This window comes from Papilio machaon, chromosome 12, assembly GCF_912999745.1.
Source record: "Papilio machaon chromosome 12, ilPapMach1.1, whole genome shotgun sequence".
NCBI classification, from domain to species: domain Eukaryota; kingdom Metazoa; phylum Arthropoda; class Insecta; order Lepidoptera; family Papilionidae; genus Papilio; species Papilio machaon.
This window is the reverse complement of record NC_059997.1, coordinates 1,574,978-1,591,464: the sequence shown is the minus strand read 5'-3', so window position 1 is coordinate 1,591,464 and position 16,487 is coordinate 1,574,978. Positions and strand designations below refer to the sequence as shown.

General features: G+C 33.1%; 3 protein-coding genes across 4 annotated transcripts; 2 read left to right on the top strand and 1 right to left on the bottom strand.

The window, feature by feature from the left end:
- Positions 1-143: 143 nt before the first annotated feature.
- On the bottom strand, positions 144-6,471 carry LOC106718922 (mini-chromosome maintenance complex-binding protein). The gene is made up of 9 exons (XM_014513124.2): positions 6,314-6,471; positions 6,048-6,230; positions 5,352-5,714; positions 4,755-5,001; positions 4,410-4,527; positions 3,792-3,971; positions 2,104-2,347; positions 831-995; positions 144-380 (listed from the first exon to the last, which is right to left on the bottom strand). Exons 1-9 carry the CDS (start codon positions 6,416-6,418, stop codon positions 171-173), a joined length of 1,815 nt encoding a protein of 604 aa, XP_014368610.2. The 5' UTR covers positions 6,419-6,471; the 3' UTR covers positions 144-170.
- A 1,447-nt stretch (positions 6,472-7,918) lies between these two features.
- Positions 7,919-9,621, top strand: LOC106718941 (U1 small nuclear ribonucleoprotein A). 2 transcript variants are annotated; one of them, XM_045680145.1, is made up of 4 exons: positions 7,919-7,984; positions 8,392-8,630; positions 8,972-9,240; positions 9,388-9,621. In XM_045680145.1, exons 2-4 carry the CDS (start codon positions 8,394-8,396, stop codon positions 9,545-9,547), a joined length of 666 nt encoding a protein of 221 aa, XP_045536101.1. In that variant the 5' UTR covers positions 7,919-7,984; positions 8,392-8,393; the 3' UTR covers positions 9,548-9,621. The 2 variants fall into 2 exon arrangements, with proteins under 2 accessions (XP_045536101.1, XP_045536100.1); XM_045680144.1 differs by lacking the exon at positions 7,919-7,984 and adding an exon at positions 8,003-8,121 and having other exon boundaries at positions 9,388-9,620.
- A 478-nt stretch (positions 9,622-10,099) lies between these two features.
- LOC106718907 (integrin-linked protein kinase) lies at positions 10,100-15,876 on the top strand. The gene is made up of 8 exons (XM_045680143.1): positions 10,100-10,389; positions 11,210-11,375; positions 12,110-12,294; positions 12,543-12,712; positions 13,462-13,607; positions 13,943-14,182; positions 14,995-15,183; positions 15,681-15,876. Exons 1-8 carry the CDS (start codon positions 10,301-10,303, stop codon positions 15,867-15,869), a joined length of 1,374 nt encoding a protein of 457 aa, XP_045536099.1. The 5' UTR covers positions 10,100-10,300; the 3' UTR covers positions 15,870-15,876.
- Positions 15,877-16,487: the final 611 nt, after the last annotated feature.

Sequence of the window (16,487 nt, the reverse complement as noted above, 5' to 3'; positions counted from 1 at the left end):
GAGAAAGTAGTATATATAATTATTTTAAACCAGCAGTTGCCCGCGACTTCGTCTGCGTGGCATTAAAAATCTATTAATAAATATATCCTATGTTTGAAAAAAATTTCAAAACGGTTCAGTACTTTTAATAAATAAATCATTAATAAAAAAGCAACATTTATTCTTAAAAATTACAATGTGGGGGCGATTCTATTTTTCAAACGTTCCAGTCTTTCACTTTCCATCTTCCGAGTGATGTCCCAACAATCTTTAGTCAATGTGTCATAACCTCGGGAGAGACTGACAAGTCTGGCCAACACAAGATGTCGGTGCAAATCATCCGCACTGAATGGATTGTCGGAGTCCGCTTTACGCATTTCTATAAAATCGTCTTCCACAAACTGAAAATAAATAAATTTCAATTATCAATTTTAAAATATGTTGCCAACAACAATAATGACATTGTCACTGACCAATTGTGAATTTAGTCTTTTTATAATTTCACTAATTATGTAATTTCAATATGTGTCATGATCTTTTCCATTAGTTTATAACTGTCAGAGTTAATTTAAGTTAGAATGGAAGTTTAACTCCATAGTTATCTATCTTTATTATACTTTATCTATATATATATATATATAAAAGAAAGTCGTGTTAGTTACACTATTTATAACTCAAAATCGGTCGAACTGATTTAGCTGAAAATTGATGGGGAGGTAGCTTAGAACTAGGAGACGGACATAGGAACTTTTTTATCTTGTGTGCATTTTTTTATTCCGCGCGGACGGAGTCACGGGTAAAAGCTAGTATTATATAAAAATACATCTAAAAAATATTAAGCTACTTTTTACCTTTAAATCTTCACTGACAGTATATTTGACAAGTTTCAAATTGGTTAAATATTTTCTGATTGTATTCATAATTTCTTCCTTCAAATAATAAGTTGCAGCTTCGACTATTGCATCAAATATTTCTAGACATGACTCTTCAGGTCTCAGGGGAATGTGATAATCACTCTGAAAATTATTTACAATGATTTCAAGTTTCGTTATTTCAACCATTTTAAGTTTTTAAATATAATTAAGGGCACATTATACAGTCAAACCTAGATAAGAAATAGTCCACAGAGTCGAAGAGAACTGTGAATTTGTTCTCGCTTATTTATAGAGGTTTCTTCCTAAACAGAGATTCTCGCTTATGGAGTTCATCCATCATGACCGGATATTGACTTGCTTATCCAGGTTCGATTGTATTTGCAAAAGAAAATCGATATTTTTTGCATTGTCAGGTTTTCTTTGAAACTTTTGTTTCAAAAGACTATACTTTTGTGTCAGAAAGGTTTTTTAAAAATCCTTACTGGCATCATCATAACACTCTTCTAAACTTGTATAACAATCTGCAAATTAGGGAAGGAAACCATTGTGATGCTGCACATATCTGAGAAGAAATTCATAGATATGTGTAAAGTCAACCAACCCTTCGGCATAGTCACCTCTAACTTTGGGGTAGGCTCCGAGCCCCTCAGTGGGGACGTATAGTGAGCTGATGATGATCAATTAAAGCAGGGATTCCCAATGTCAGTGGTCGATATCGGTTTCCTAGGGGGTCGACATAAACGAAAACTGATTTTGGGGGTCGACGAGGTCTAAAAATCGACCCCTATTAATAATAGTCTGCTAACTTAAAGCATTGCTAATTCTCACTCTATCTTCTATTGACCTAAGTCAGAATGAAAAATAACACTCTATAGCAGCTATTTTAAGTTAGCGGACCAATATGAATAAGGGGTTTGATCTTAAAAGTAGGTAAATTTGTCATAGGGGGTCTGAGATAACAGTTCATTTTAGAAAAAGGGGTCACTTGTCCCAAAATAGTTTGGGGATCCCTGAATTAAAGTTTAGAAAGAAAATCTATATATATATATATAAAAGAAAGTCGTGTTAGTTACACTATAACTCAAGATCGGTCGAACTGATTTAGCTCAAAATTGACGGGGAGGTAGCTTAGAACTAGGAAACGGACATAGGAACTTTTTTATCTTGTGTGTTATTTTTTTTTTATTCCGCGCGGACGGAGTCGCGGGTAAAAGCTAGTATTGTAATAAAAATACAAAAAATATCTCACCGGCAACAGCGACTTTCCTTCAGACAGCAATAAAACTTTAATATCCGAATCAAATTCCATCTTATAATATTTAAAGTCGTATTCAACTTTCTGTGTCGTGATCATATTTCCAAGTGCAGTTATATTTCCAACTCCTGTCGAGTCCAGGCGTCCTTGTTCCATTTTAGTCTCGTCTAGTACTAAATGTGTGTGCTTACTTAATTGTAAAATACCACTTGTTAATCTATTACAATCATAGTCCTTTCTGAAATTATTTAGTATCAGGTAATTAAATTAACCGTTGGTTTCTAAGATCAAGATCTCTGTATAAAACATAGCGTCATCTCTGTCATTATCTTTGACAAAACATGGACAACAATATGTTTTAAACCGGGGTTTTGGTGTCAGAAACCCTCGTTTCGATCTTATACCTAAACTAGCGACCCGCCCCGGCTTCGCACGGGTGCAATGCAAAATATACCTACTACAGAATAAATGCACAATTTATTTAAGGTACTTAAATGGATAAGGATTAATGCTGTATTGTTTAAAATCACTTCGTAAAAGAATAAAAATGGTTATGCTGGGTTATCCCTAAGAGATAGACATATACCATCGCGGACTTTTTTGTTGAACTTTTTAAGGTGAACAATACTGTAGTACTGTAGTACATTATTTTGGTCTATCTCGTAGGGTTCAGCCAGCGTTTGCAATATAAGCGCAAAAAAACGTGCTTATTTACGACATCACATTAGAAAACTTTAAATTTATCAGTGTTTCTCTACTATATTATGCATTTATTATACATACAAACCTTCCTTAAGAATCACTCTATCTATTAAAAAAACCGCGTCAAAATCCGTTGCGTAGTTTTAAAGATCTAAGCATACATACGGACATACAGCGAAAGCGACTTTGTTTTATACTATGTATATATTGATTGATTAAGTAACTAGTTCCTCTAGAGAAATGTTATTATTCATACAAAGTCGCCAATATGTTTTATTTAAATTATTTTGTAAAATAAAGTTGATTAATTTCGCATAACAAAGTAGCTAATGTTATGTGACAAATTTCCCACAAAATAAAGGGGGGAAAATTTACAAAACCATCGTAAGTCCTGTCATGATGTATTGATTCGAATGTTGGGCTGTTAAAGGGACGGCAGAAAAGAGAGTACATGTGGCGGATATGAAAATGTTAAGATGGATGTGTGGTGTGGATAGGAAATGAGTATATTAGAGGAAGTCTGAAAGTAGCACTGGTAGTAGAAAAATTGAGAAGTAAAAGGTAAGCGTGGTATGGACATGTTATGAGGAGGGAAGAATCGCATGTAGCAAAGAGAATGTTAAGTATGAGTGTGGAGGTACATAGGTAGAGGGAAGAGATGGATAGATTGCGTGAAAGGTGACATGATCAAGAAGGAGATAACAATGGAGTTGGCAGGCAGATTGATTTGGAGGACGGAAACTTGGTGCACCGACCCTACGTAATTGGGACAAGATCAAAGAGATGATGAAATTAGCTAATGTTATGGGAGAGTGTTCCAACATAAATATTTTTTAATTCATCACAAGTTTTATCTAAAAATGTATACATTGATGATATTTCAGCTTTGAATTGGATAGAAATATATTTGTCTAATTGGATTACTGTTGTTTTTTTTATATTGCTTTTTTAAAATTAGTGTTTAATAATGTATTACTTACTTAGGTAACAGAGCCATGGTATTTAAGTTGTCAATTGTGAGAGGCAGATAGTAACTTTTGGTAACAAATTGTTTTATAATATCATACAATTGTTTTGCATAGTTTGGATATTTTTTTGTTGGTAAATTTGACAGATTCAAACAAAACTGTCCAAGTGCAAGAGTATCTTGTCTTAGGTATCTGAAAAAAAAAATATTTTAAAGCATTTATAAATCTATGAGATTTTGCCCGCGACTCCGTCCGCGAGGAATTAAAAAAACATAATTAGTAGTCTATGTTTTCTTCCAGAATATGTTCTACATCTGTAGCAAATTTCATCTAGATCTATTGAGCCATTCCAAAGATAACTTCAAACAAACATCCATCCATCTATACATTCGCATTTATAATATTAGTAAGATAGTCACTCTTCACCTCAAAAGATGCCAGAAACTAAATCATTAATTGAAAAGTTTTTTTTATCTATTTTATTCATAGGATTTCAAAACTAAATTGCTGACAGTTATATTATGCTTAGTCAAAATACAAACTGACAAAGTTTACAATTGTTAGGTAACATATTTGTTACTCTTTCACAATGTAATTGTATATTATAAAAAACGATATATTTCAACTTACACAGACGCAATAAGGTGACATATCAAATATTCAGCCGCCAATTCATCTCCAAGCAATAATTCTGTTAAAGCTTTTAAAAGATGCTCTCTCGCTGAACTTGCTTCTTGTAATACTTTTGCTGTAAAATACAATTGTAAAGCTAATTTGTTTAATTTTTATTCCTCAACCATTTTTAGCAGAATAAGAGACAGCCTGTTACCTAAATAAATGATTCAATTTTAATCGGTAAAGTTTTTATTTTGTATTCTTAATAGAGTACAGTGCATAGCTTTTTTGGTTTTTAACTTAGTATTTTTTTTTAATTTCTTGAACTTAAGTTCGTATAAGACAGTGTTTCCAACTAACCTTGATCAAAAGTATCTGTTAACAACGGATTACAGTGGTCAAGTTTCTTCACAACAACAGCATGTAGCCGTGGAACTAAACTCGGTGGAGGATTGTGTGTTATTGTCTCAGCATCTGTTTCACTCTCTGGTTCCAAGAATGAGTTATTTTCCTGTTGGAACTCACCGGACAGTGAAGGATCAACAGATAAAAATCCTATCACTTCTATCATATCATTTAATTTTAGATTTTCTGATTCATCGTATATCTAAAATGGAAAACAAACAGTTGAGCCTGGATAAGTGAATAACACTGTCTAGTCTTGACGGAAAAACTCCATAAGCAAGAAACATGGTTTAGAGAGAAACTTCTAAAAGTGAGAAAAATACAGGGTTGGACTCTCGCTTGTCTATGCCGACTATAATTTAAATATTTAGCCAACATATATGGAACAAGGAGGAAAATGATAAATAGATGAAAAAATGTACCGTAAATTTCTTCAAGACTAATGTTAGTATTTTATAGTATTGGTAAAGGTCCCAAGGATACCTCTGTTTGTTGCTACACATAATTAGTTCCTGATTTGGATGACAGCCGTAACAAAATATAAGTTCTCACCTTAACAATGCATGATTTACTTGGAACATCAGGTAACGGAAAGTTTAATAAATGCTCTCTGGATACCACTTTACTCCCATCATCAATTTTTTCCGATGTCTTAAGTTCTTTATTTCCACAAACATTATCTACAACTTCCATATCCTCAGGATCATCTTCAGCCTCATCGTAGCTTCTTTTGAATTTTATATTTGTCAAGCCCAGTCTCTTTGTGGTATTTGGTTGGTCATTTAAATATGTCAAATGGTTCCGACTATTCTCTATTTCTTGTGCCCAGTCACTTAGACCAGGTAGAGAAATAACCACCATAGCCTGTCTTTGTGCACTTTTTAAGTTTTCTGTATAATTAATCTTTTCATTTTCCTGGAATTACATTTAACAATTACAAAAATTTGTTTGCGTTAATTATAATATAAACATAATTGGTAGGATATATCCAGAACCAATTAAATCAACTTTTGTGAAACATGACACCCTTCATTCTGTACTGGCTATGAGTGGCTGCAAGTCCATTGGTGCACCAGTCCTGCTCACCATGATGGAGGGCACCCAATAGGCTCGAAACTAATTGGTGGCAACACCAGATGAATGTATGTAAGTGTAGCTTTTTTATTTAGTCATACCCACAACTGCTAGGCTAGTGGCATTTAAAAAATGTATACTTAAGATGAACAATATAATGAATGATCAACATACCAGTATATGAGCTGTATCACAATATTTTCCAGATTTTACTTTGACTTCATTAGTAGCTGTATTGTAAACTTCAAATTTTTCAAAGTAAAACTCGGGGTTATGCATATCCTGCACCATACCTCGAAATCGAACTAGTCTACCATCAGACAAATTGTGTGAAGCATTAGAATTCAATAGAGGTATCTGAAAGGTTATATGGAGGTCAAACAAAGAAAACAATATTTTATTTAGAGGACTATAGCAAAACTATTAGAGTAAATGAGGACCTGATACCAATTATCAAGTTTTGATAATTTGTTTTTCCAGTTTTCTTCATTAGCCATCCACAAATCAGGCGTAACGGAGTCAAAGTCATACGAAAAATCATGCATTTTGCTTGTAGTAAATTAAAATTTTATCGATATTTAATGAACACATACACGAAAACTCTTTCAATTAAAAGAACTTAAATTAAAAAGTAATATAAAACTTTTTTCATTAGTAAAATAAAAATTTATAAAAATATTTAGTTAGCAGTTATTATTAACATTCGCACTTTGACAGCCCGCGAAAAATATGACCGTCATATAATCTTTGGTTATGGTCACAGTTACCAAATAAATGGCTAATAACAATTTTCGACAAAAAATCATTTAAAATCAGAACTACTTGCACATGAGAGGGCATGAAGCAAACCGTAAAATACTGATAATTTAATAAGCCGTAAATGTGGCGCCAAGACAAAGTACTTTTAAATCTAGAAGATTTTGTTGCAGATGTTTGCATTCTATATTTTTTCTGTTATAAGTTTATAATCTGTACTTTAGGGATGTTAACATTGAGTGGAAAAATCGATTGTTTGAAAATCGATTTATAAAGATAAAATAAACGATTTTGGTCGATTTTTCAAAAAATCTTTAAATTTCAGGGAAGACAGAAATATAATAGATTTTTTCTTAAACACTAATCTTAAAAACAAATCATTTCATAAATGTTCCTTTAAACACAAAAAAAATATTTATATTAACAAATATCATAAGCTAGTTGTGCTAATGACTTCGTCTGCGTGAAATACTGTCTTCGGGTAGCATTTTAATTCATTATCATCAACCTGCCCTTATCCCTATGGAGGGTCGGCACAGTATGTACAACTCCTCCATACATCTCTATCAGCCGTCATATCTGAATTTACCCCCTTCTTTCGCATATTCTCTTACACACAATCCATCCATGCTTTCTTTGGTCTTCCTCTACTTTTATAGCCATCCACATTCAAATATAATTATTTAGTCAAAAAAATTTACTTGAAATTATAAAAATTACATCGAAACAATAAACTTACAAAAAATTCACATAAACCTTACATATTTCCATACAAACTTTCATCTTCTATTCCCTATTGTTATTTTGCTCCCTTGAGGGTAAAACTTTTACAAATTTTGTATATCACATTTATTTATATCAAATTAACAGTCTAAAATAAGTTTCAAGCTTCTAACTGTAAAGTTGATGATACTTTCATACAACTTCCCATCTCCTATTTCAACCGCTTGCAAACCCTTTTTTTCTATTTAAAAAGTATAGGTTACTTTATCCTTGTCATTTCTCAGGCTATAGCCTATCTTTGCACCAAATTTAATTTTAATTGGTTCAGTATTTTTTAGCGTGTTAGCGAGACATAGTTGTTTTCTCGTTTAATTTAATACTAGATGTCGCCCGTGACTCCCTTCACGCGGAATTTAAAAAAAAACTTATAAGTAACTTAAATTTTCTTTCATACTATGTTCTACATCTGTACAAAATGTCATCATCTGTTGAAAAATCGAATAAATTATACAATCGATTTTAAAAAGTCGAATTAAAATTTTTAAAATCGAGTTTACTTTACATCCCTACTTTGTGTCCGACGCCGACGCGAAGCCAAGCAATTTAATTTATAGGTTAAAAAAGTAAAACTGGTAAAGATAATTTTTTTATTGAAATGTGTTTGTGTTTTCATTTTGTTGGGTAATTAACATTTTTAAGGAATTAGGGAATTTTCAACCGTTCATCATTACTAATTGTTCCCTTCTATAACTAATCAATTTGAAAATGAGTAAGTTTTTCATTCATTATTATTCTAATTAACAACTCAAATTTACACCTAAGTTAATATTAATTTATTTTATGGTTTTGGTCACAATCTCACTATACTTCTAATAGATAAACGATGCACAGAAAAGTATAAACAAAAATCATAACCTATAAATAAATTTATAATTTCCTACTACCGTAAAAAAATGTCTATACTTTTTCAATACATTGTTAATTTCTGTTGTATAAGAAAACCAATTTAATCTTACATTTATTATAATTACTTTTCTAGCAATGGATATCCGACCGAATCACACTATTTATATAAACAACTTAAATGAAAAAATTAAAAAGGATGAACTTAAAAAATCACTATATGCAATATTCTCACAATTTGGCCAAATATTGGATATAGTTGCAATGAAAACACTGAAGATGAGAGGTCAAGCTTTTGTTATATTCAAAGAAATATCCAGTGCCACTGTTGCATTGAGGAGCATGCAAGGATTTCCTTTTTATGACAAACCAATGGTATATTTACATTTATTTTCAATATATCGACGCTGGAAAGCATAAACGCTGTAACTCCGAAAGTATGAACTTTACAGGAGAGCCAAAAAATCATAACTCGTGAGCTGATACGCCTACTAGCATGCGGTATTTAGCAATGTTGTGTAGTTTGTGCTAAACTATAATAAAATCATTATCGTTTGATAATGGTTGAAATTATTAATGTGTGAAAAACATATTCGCGATTTCAAGGGTTACAGCGATTATGCTTTCCAGCGTCGATATAATATTACATTCATATCAAGATTATTTTCATTCTGTAAATAAATTATATATTTAAGCTTTTCTATATTTGATTTCAGAGAATTCAGTATTCAAAAACAGATAGTGATGTTATTGCAAAGGTTAAAGGCACATTCCAAGAGCGACCAAAGCGTCCCAAATTACCTAGAAGTACAGAAGATGGTAAAAAGAAGAAAAACAAAGATGCAAGTCGTGGGGTCATACCTGGCTTTGGTCAACCAAATATGCTTAACAATGTTAATGCAGAACAACCTCCTAATCAAATCCTCTTCCTTACAAACTTACCTGATGAAACATCTGAAATGATGTTGTCTATGCTTTTCAACCAGTAAGTATTTTTTACAAACAAAACTTTTTAAAAATGTTAATTGTACATAAAAGAACTGTAAAATGAAAGAATTCAAAAATGTAAGCCAGTAGTAATGATAGTAAAGTTTTAAGATTATAATTAATTTTTTCTATTTTTTTTTTGCAGATTTCCTGGTTTCAAAGAAGTTCGTCTTGTACCGAACAGGCATGATATTGCTTTTGTTGAGTTCTCTAATGAAATGCAATCTGCAGCTGCCAAAGAAGCTCTACAAGGATTCAAAATAACACCAACACATGCAATGAAGATAACATTTGCAAAGAAATAGTGTTTAGTTTATATTTTAAATAAAAACTTTGATATATTTGAGAACTGTTTTGAGCATTGCACTACGCCTAAACAGCTCTTCTGCTGTGATATTATTTCTAAGGATGTACTTTGTTTTTTTTTTTTTTGCTTTCACCTATATAACGAAACAACACCGAGTATCAAGTGCCAACAGAAAAGCTTGGAACAAAATTAAATACTACAAAAAAAAAATGACAAATTACATAGAAACTAGTCCAACCACGATGATTGCAATTGATTGAGAACTATTCCAGAAAAATGAAGTTGAACATATTAATATCGCTAAAGCACTTTTTTGATTAAATTTTAATTTTTATATTTACGAATACTCCTTTGTCCATATTTGATAAAAAGATTGATCAAGCAAAATGGTCAAACGATTTTGATATCAAGGTCCAATTTAAAGTTATTTCGTACTAGCAACTCTATTAAATATAACCCGTTCAATTTAAAAAGGATATTTGTCTGAATAATTTTCTTTACAAATTCTAAAACGAATGTAGAGAGATGAATGCTTATGAAATTGACACAGTTATACTTTATTTTCGGTGATTGCGAAACTGTCAAAGTAGAGCCTCTAATGAATGACTCCTGTTGTGACTTTATTTCATTTTTCTTTTTTGATAACAGAAATCAATATAAGTTATTTAATTAGATACACTTATCAGACGTGATAAATATTGACACGGGACAATCTTAGATAATCCTTAAGTGTAATCGGTGAAGTTTAAAAATGGAAGACATATTTCAGTGGTGTAGAGAAGGAAACGCTTTGCAGGTGCGAGTTTGGCTTGATGATACTGAACATGACATGAACCAAGGGTGAGTTTAATAAGTTTTCAATACTCTAAATAAGTTAAAACACAACTTGAAGGCCTACATGTGCCTTTTAAGGTATAAGGAATTCGCGTATCGCCCACAGATGTTTGTAAAGTATGTTGTGCTATAGTTTATTTTTATTGTAAGACCATATCTATGTGTCATAGGTCATCTTAGTATGTAGCTTGTGACTTCATAGGTTTATTGTAAAATGTCCTTAAACCTATTGACAATTCTGAATTTTACAAAATCTAGTAAGATTTGTTAAAAACGGTATTACTTATAGTAAAACTATAAACATGATCAATCAGTACCAATTTGAAACAACTCACGAATTCCTAAAAACTGATGAAAAGTATCAAAATCCAACCAATTATTTATGAAGTTGTATGACTCATGTTTATTTTGAAAGGTCATTAACTGAGGAAAAGCACACAGTTGTAGAGAAGAGATTTAGGTGTGGCAAGGCAAGGGCAAAAAATGATTTTACCATTTTAGGTAGTGATTATTTAATAATATAGTCTATGGTCTCTTTGAGTTCTTTACTCATACATGAGTAATTAGTCTATTTTTCCGCATGGCATGTATGCCAGTGTGATAAATATAAAAATGATATTTTTCCTCATTAATAACAGGAAAAAAAATTCAATCAATTCAACTGTTCCCTTTAAAGTATATGTTTTAAGATATAGCATTTTAAATTACCTAATGTGGTGACTCTTCTATAAACTTTTTGCATAAAATTTTCAAGGAAACGGCATGTATATTTATTTTAAGCACTCAATCAAATTGTCTTTAAAATCGATGTAATATTTGTTGTCAGAGATGATCATGGCTTCAGTCCGCTGCACTGGGCCTGTAAGGAAGGACACATGAAAATTGTGGAGATGCTAATTCGCCGTGGGGCACGAATTAATGTTACCAATATGGGAGATGATACACCATTGCATTTAGCTGCTGCACATGGGCACCGGCCTATCGTACAACTGGTAAGTATAACTATTTTCATATATCTTGGCTGCCTAAGGTCGTAGAAGAGCTGTGCAGTGCCCTCTCCTCACATCCCCCTACACCCCGCTACTCGTAAAATTGTGTTCTGCTCAGCAATTCACACAAAGTTAAGAGTTCCAAGATATCTGAAAACATTTATAGTTATAGTATTATGTTGATAATGTACTGTGTGGGTTTAATTTATTAATTACCACACACAAAGTTGTTAATAGATCACCTTGAGAGCTGATTAGTGTAGATTTATGAGAAATCGATACTAAACATCTGTTTAATATCAAATTATTGAAAAGATATCCATTAAATGAGCGGTACAGTCATCATCAGCTCACTATACCTTCCCGCTGTAGGGCTTGGAATCTACTCTAAGTTAGGGGTGACTAGGCCTTACAAACCAGGACCTGCAAATCGCAAGTCAAATGCTTAACCCCTGAGCCATGGAAACTCTTTTTGTAGTACAGTCAGGTAGACAAATTTGATAAATAAATAAATAAAACTATGGAACTTGTAGCCATTTATTCATATGATTGTATGTTAGTCAAGTAGTATTAGTACTCTATGGGATTAAAGTTGAGGGAAAACTTTTGAAATTGTGAAAGTTAGATGATGAGTACTGCCCCCACCAAGGATTCCCCAACAAGGGAATCCTTGGTGTTGTGCATTCGCACAGCCTCTTTTTTCCTTTCGCTCAATTTATAATTTTTATTATTAACAGTTGCTACAAAACCGAGTGGACGTGAACTTTACGAATGAGCATGGCAACTCTCCATTACACTATGCATGTTTCTGGGGCTACAGTGCAATTGCTGAGGACCTTGTACTTGCCGGAGCACTAGTGTCTCTTGCTAATAAAGATGGGGATACACCCCTGGATAAGACTAGAGGACAACTGGTACAAAGGTAATTTATACATTTTAATTAATTTGAATTGGTGCTTAATGTAGTGTAACCTAAATATTTCAATACTTAGTAGTTACGTCTGGTTTTCTTTTTGTATATAAAATTACAACTTTTTCTATATATTGGACTTTTTGTGATGATGTAATTTCACTTAATTTCTTTTTTTATTGTTACTAGTGTACAGTACCAATGCTTAATAACATGATCATTCTGTCTACCTCTTTGCAAATACTTGTTTAATTATACAGATTGCATGAACTTGCCGTTCAACATGGACAGGATCTAAAGAAGATTCAATTCAAAGATCAGTCATGGCTCGGCTTGAAGACCAGAAGCCGTGATGCGACACTTTCACGTCATAAAGGCATCAATATTAATGAGCTGGCGTTGCATACGAGAATCGCTGTCACTCCATCTGGTGAGATAACACTATTTTTAATTTTTAACCAAATAAGATACAGTTAAAGCTTCATAAGTGAGAAGTCTCTATCAGCGAGAGTCATTGTCCGGTTCCGAAGGACAACCTCCATTTGTAACGGTAGGGATAATTGGATAATGTTTGGATTAAGTTTAGAAACTAGACTTCTTTAAATGGAATATTCTAGACCTAGGCCTTTACATTTCATATTATTTATCTCAGTCTCAATAATTAGTACATATTTATTGAATACAATTTCTATTTTCACATCTTACTTCCCCCCAATTATTACCCCAAGTGAGTGGGATAAGGCCAGAGAAGGGATGACTTCTTACTAATATTATAAATGCGAATGTTTAGATGGATGGATGGATGTTTGTTAGATGGTATCTTCAGAACGGTTGTATGGATCTAGCTGAAATTCGGCATGAATGAAGAACATAGTCTGGGAGAACATATAGGCTACAAGTTAAGTTTTTTTTTATTGATTCTGCGCAGGCAGATTCGCGGGCGACAGCTAGTCTACCTGCCCTAGCAGGGTTGCCAGATGTTGTGATAACTATTTATAAAATTAAAACAACTTTTTCGTCCTTGATCCAATTTTCGACTATATATTTAAAATTGACATATCAAAAGTAAACAATAGAAAAAATAAATTATAAAAAAATATGTCATTCGATATTTGGTTTGAATATATTCGTTGAGTAAAATCTTTTTGCTATTCATTAACAAGTGTGTTGTATGTTTAGGTGAGACGTGGCGCGGCCGGTGGCAGAAGAACGACATTGTGGCTAAGATAATAGCTGTGCGCGAGTGCACGCCGCGTGTACAGAGAGACTTCAACGAGGAGTTCCCCAAACTGCGCATCTTCTCGCACCCCAACATACTGCCTGTTGTATGTTACATTATCTATATTTGTTTATTATAAACCACAATTAATACATTTGTTACATATAAATGTGAAATTTTCAGTCCGTAGCACTCAACATGTCAAAGGACTATTTTTTTTTGTCTATATACAATTGATTAAAATGGAGTGTCTATTTGTAATTTTATAAAATATAATGTTATATTTCGCAAAATGGATCCTGATGAAATTTGGCACAGATGTATAATACAGTCTAGATATAACATAGAGTATAAATCCCATAGAGTATAAACTTACTAAGTTTTTTTTTTAAATAGATAGTGATAAATATTAAAAAAACATAATTCTTATGATGTTTCCAGGTTGGTTGCTGCGTGTCTCCGCCATCTCTGGTGGTGATATCTCAGCACATGTCGTGGGGCTCACTGTACAGTCTGCTGCACGGGGGCGGGGGCGGGGGCGGAGGCCGAGGCGGGGTGGTGGTGGACGCGGGGGCTGCGCTGCGCCTGGCGCGGGACGCCGCCGCCGGCATGGCCTATCTGCACTCGCTGCAGAGAGACCGTGCGCTGCCTACCTATCATCTCAACAGTCGCCATATTATGGTGAGTTAGGTTATAACTGATACAAACACATATTACGTATCTATATTTATGTCCCTTTGGTTCATTTGAAATTAAAATATTTAACCAATGAAAGCAGCGGTCACATGTGTGAACAATTTTCGTTCCCTAAAAACCTAAAAAAATTATACGTCATAATTTCTTAATCTTTCTAGTCTCCCATTATATCTCTCATTGACTTTATCATAAACTAGCTTTTACCCGCGATTCCGTCCGCGCGGAATTAAAATAAAACACATGATAAAAAAGTTCCTATGTCCGTCTCCTAGTTCGAAGCTACCTCCCCATCAATTTTCAGCTAAATCAGTTCGACCGATCTTGAGTTATAAATAGTGTAACTAACACGACTTTCTTTTATATATATAGATAGATATAGATGTACGTCTGTGGTGTCTGAACGAAAAAGAATGTTAGATGGATAAGATTAAGATGCATGAATGATTGATTGGTTAGAACGAGATGGATTTATGAGAGCGATAGGAAGAGAGAGTCGAGTTAAAAAAGACGGAAGACAAAACATGTACGAGAATTAGTTTAAAATCTATATATCTATATATATAAAAGAAAGTCGTGTTAGTTACACTATTTATAACTCAAGATCGCTCGAACTGATTTAGCTGAAAATTGATGAAGAGTTAGCTTAGAACTAGGAGATGGACATAGGAACTTTTTTATCTTGTGTGCATTTTTTTTTATTCCGCGCGGACGGAGTCGCGGGTAATAGCTAGTAGTGAAGAGAAATCTTTTATTTCTGCCAACCACAAAACTATATAAATGTAATTGAATTTGTCCAGATCGATGAAGACCTGACGGCGCGCATCAACATGGCGGACTCGAAGTTCTCGTTCCAGGAGCGCGGGCGAGTGTACGCGCCGGCTTGGATGTCTCCCGAAGCGCTTCTGAAGCCCGCAGCGAAGCGCAACTGGGAAGCTGCGGATATGTGGAGCTTCGCAGTGCTTCTGTGGGAACTCGCCACTAGAGAGGTCGGATGATTGAAGCGAAATCATTATTAACATGTTTTTTATTATTCAACTAGCTATCGCCCGCGACTCCGTCCGCGCCCAGTTAATAAGCTCATATGACACGTTCGTAGATTTACCATAGCGGCGCCATCTATTGATTACTTACTCAACCCAGTCGAAAGGTATCGACATCTGTTAGAATCATTTGGAGTTAACAGATAATTGTGACTGTCAAATAATAACAGACAAATAATTAGCAATAACTATCCTATCTCTCAAGTTGGATCGAACTGCACATGGTGTGCGAATTTTATTATAATCGGTTAAGTGGTTTAGGAGTCCATTGAGGACAAACATTGTGACACGAGATTTATATATATTAAGATTGATTTCATCATTATTAAGGATTTTTTATAATAAAGGCAGAGGTAGATTTTTTTTGGCAATCCTATCAAATATGATAATTTAAAAAAAAAGTAGTTTTGGTTTTTCAAAATGAAAATACTTTACTTATTTAGGTACCGTTTGCGGATTTATCTCCGATGGAATGCGGTATGAAGATAGCACTCGAAGGGCTCCGTGTGACAATCCCGCCTGGTGTGTCGCCGCACATTGCTAAACTGATCAAGATCTGTATGAACGAGGATCCAGGCAAACGACCTTCTTTCGAAATGGTACTACCTATATTGGAGAAGATGAAACGCTGATTAAAAAAAAAATGTCTATGGTAATTTAAATATCGCAACACCGCAATATTAGGGTTGCCTTTAACAAAATAATAATTTAAAATAAAAAGAATGTCTAACATTGGTTAGCTTGTTTGTTTGATAAAAAAAATATAGGTACATAATATGGATTTATCAAAGTACAGACCTAATAATTTCGTTGTCAAATAACTAAAAATAAATACTCTGTGCTAAACATAACATATTAAAAAGTAAACGCAAATGTTATTACTAAAGCACAAAATAATTAATGTTATATGTATGAAGTTCTTCGTTTTTTTTTTAAGTAAAGATTTTAAATATGCTGTCAAGTGCCATTTTTTTGTGAAAACGATATATGTGAGTTATAGACATGCAATATTTTTTTTGTAAACATCGCGGACATGAAAATTATACCACCTATTTCATATTCTATTTATTTTAGCATTAAAAAAATTACAATATGTATGACTTTCATAAAAAATTTTAACATAAATTTTGAATTTAATATAATGCTAAAATTAATAGGATATTTTTCTTTATTTCGAAACTGCCAGTATTTCATTGTTGTTTTAGTACTAAGGTTGTGTTTCTAATTTTTTTCTTGTGAAAATCTTAATA

What these genes read in the sequence shown, in the direction of transcription:
- LOC106718922 (XM_014513124.2), bottom strand. Translation starts at nt 6,418, where the DNA reads ATGCATGATTTTTCGTATGACTTTGACTCCGTTACGCCTGATTTGTGG. An exon ending in AACTTGATAATTGGTATCAG is followed by an intron (nt 6,231 to 6,313) that starts GTCCTCATTTAC and finishes ATAACCTTTCAG; the next exon opens with ATACCTCTATTGAATTCTAA. An exon ending in ACCATGGCTCTGTTACCTAA is followed by an intron (nt 2,348 to 3,791) that starts GTAAGTAATACA and finishes AAATAATTTCAG; the next exon opens with AAAGGACTATGATTGTAATA.
- LOC106718941 (XM_045680144.1), top strand. An exon ending in CTTTTTATGACAAACCAATG is followed by an intron (nt 8,631 to 8,971) that starts GTATATTTACAT and finishes ATTTGATTTCAG; the next exon opens with AGAATTCAGTATTCAAAAAC. An exon ending in TTGTCTATGCTTTTCAACCA is followed by an intron (nt 9,241 to 9,387) that starts GTAAGTATTTTT and finishes TTTTTTTTGCAG; the next exon opens with ATTTCCTGGTTTCAAAGAAG.
- LOC106718907 (XM_045680143.1), top strand. Translation starts at nt 10,301, where the DNA reads ATGGAAGACATATTTCAGTGGTGTAGAGAAGGAAACGCTTTGCAGGTG. An exon ending in ACCGGCCTATCGTACAACTG is followed by an intron (nt 11,376 to 12,109) that starts GTAAGTATAACT and finishes TATTATTAACAG; the next exon opens with TTGCTACAAAACCGAGTGGA. An exon ending in GGGAACTCGCCACTAGAGAG is followed by an intron (nt 15,184 to 15,680) that starts GTCGGATGATTG and finishes TTACTTATTTAG; the next exon opens with GTACCGTTTGCGGATTTATC.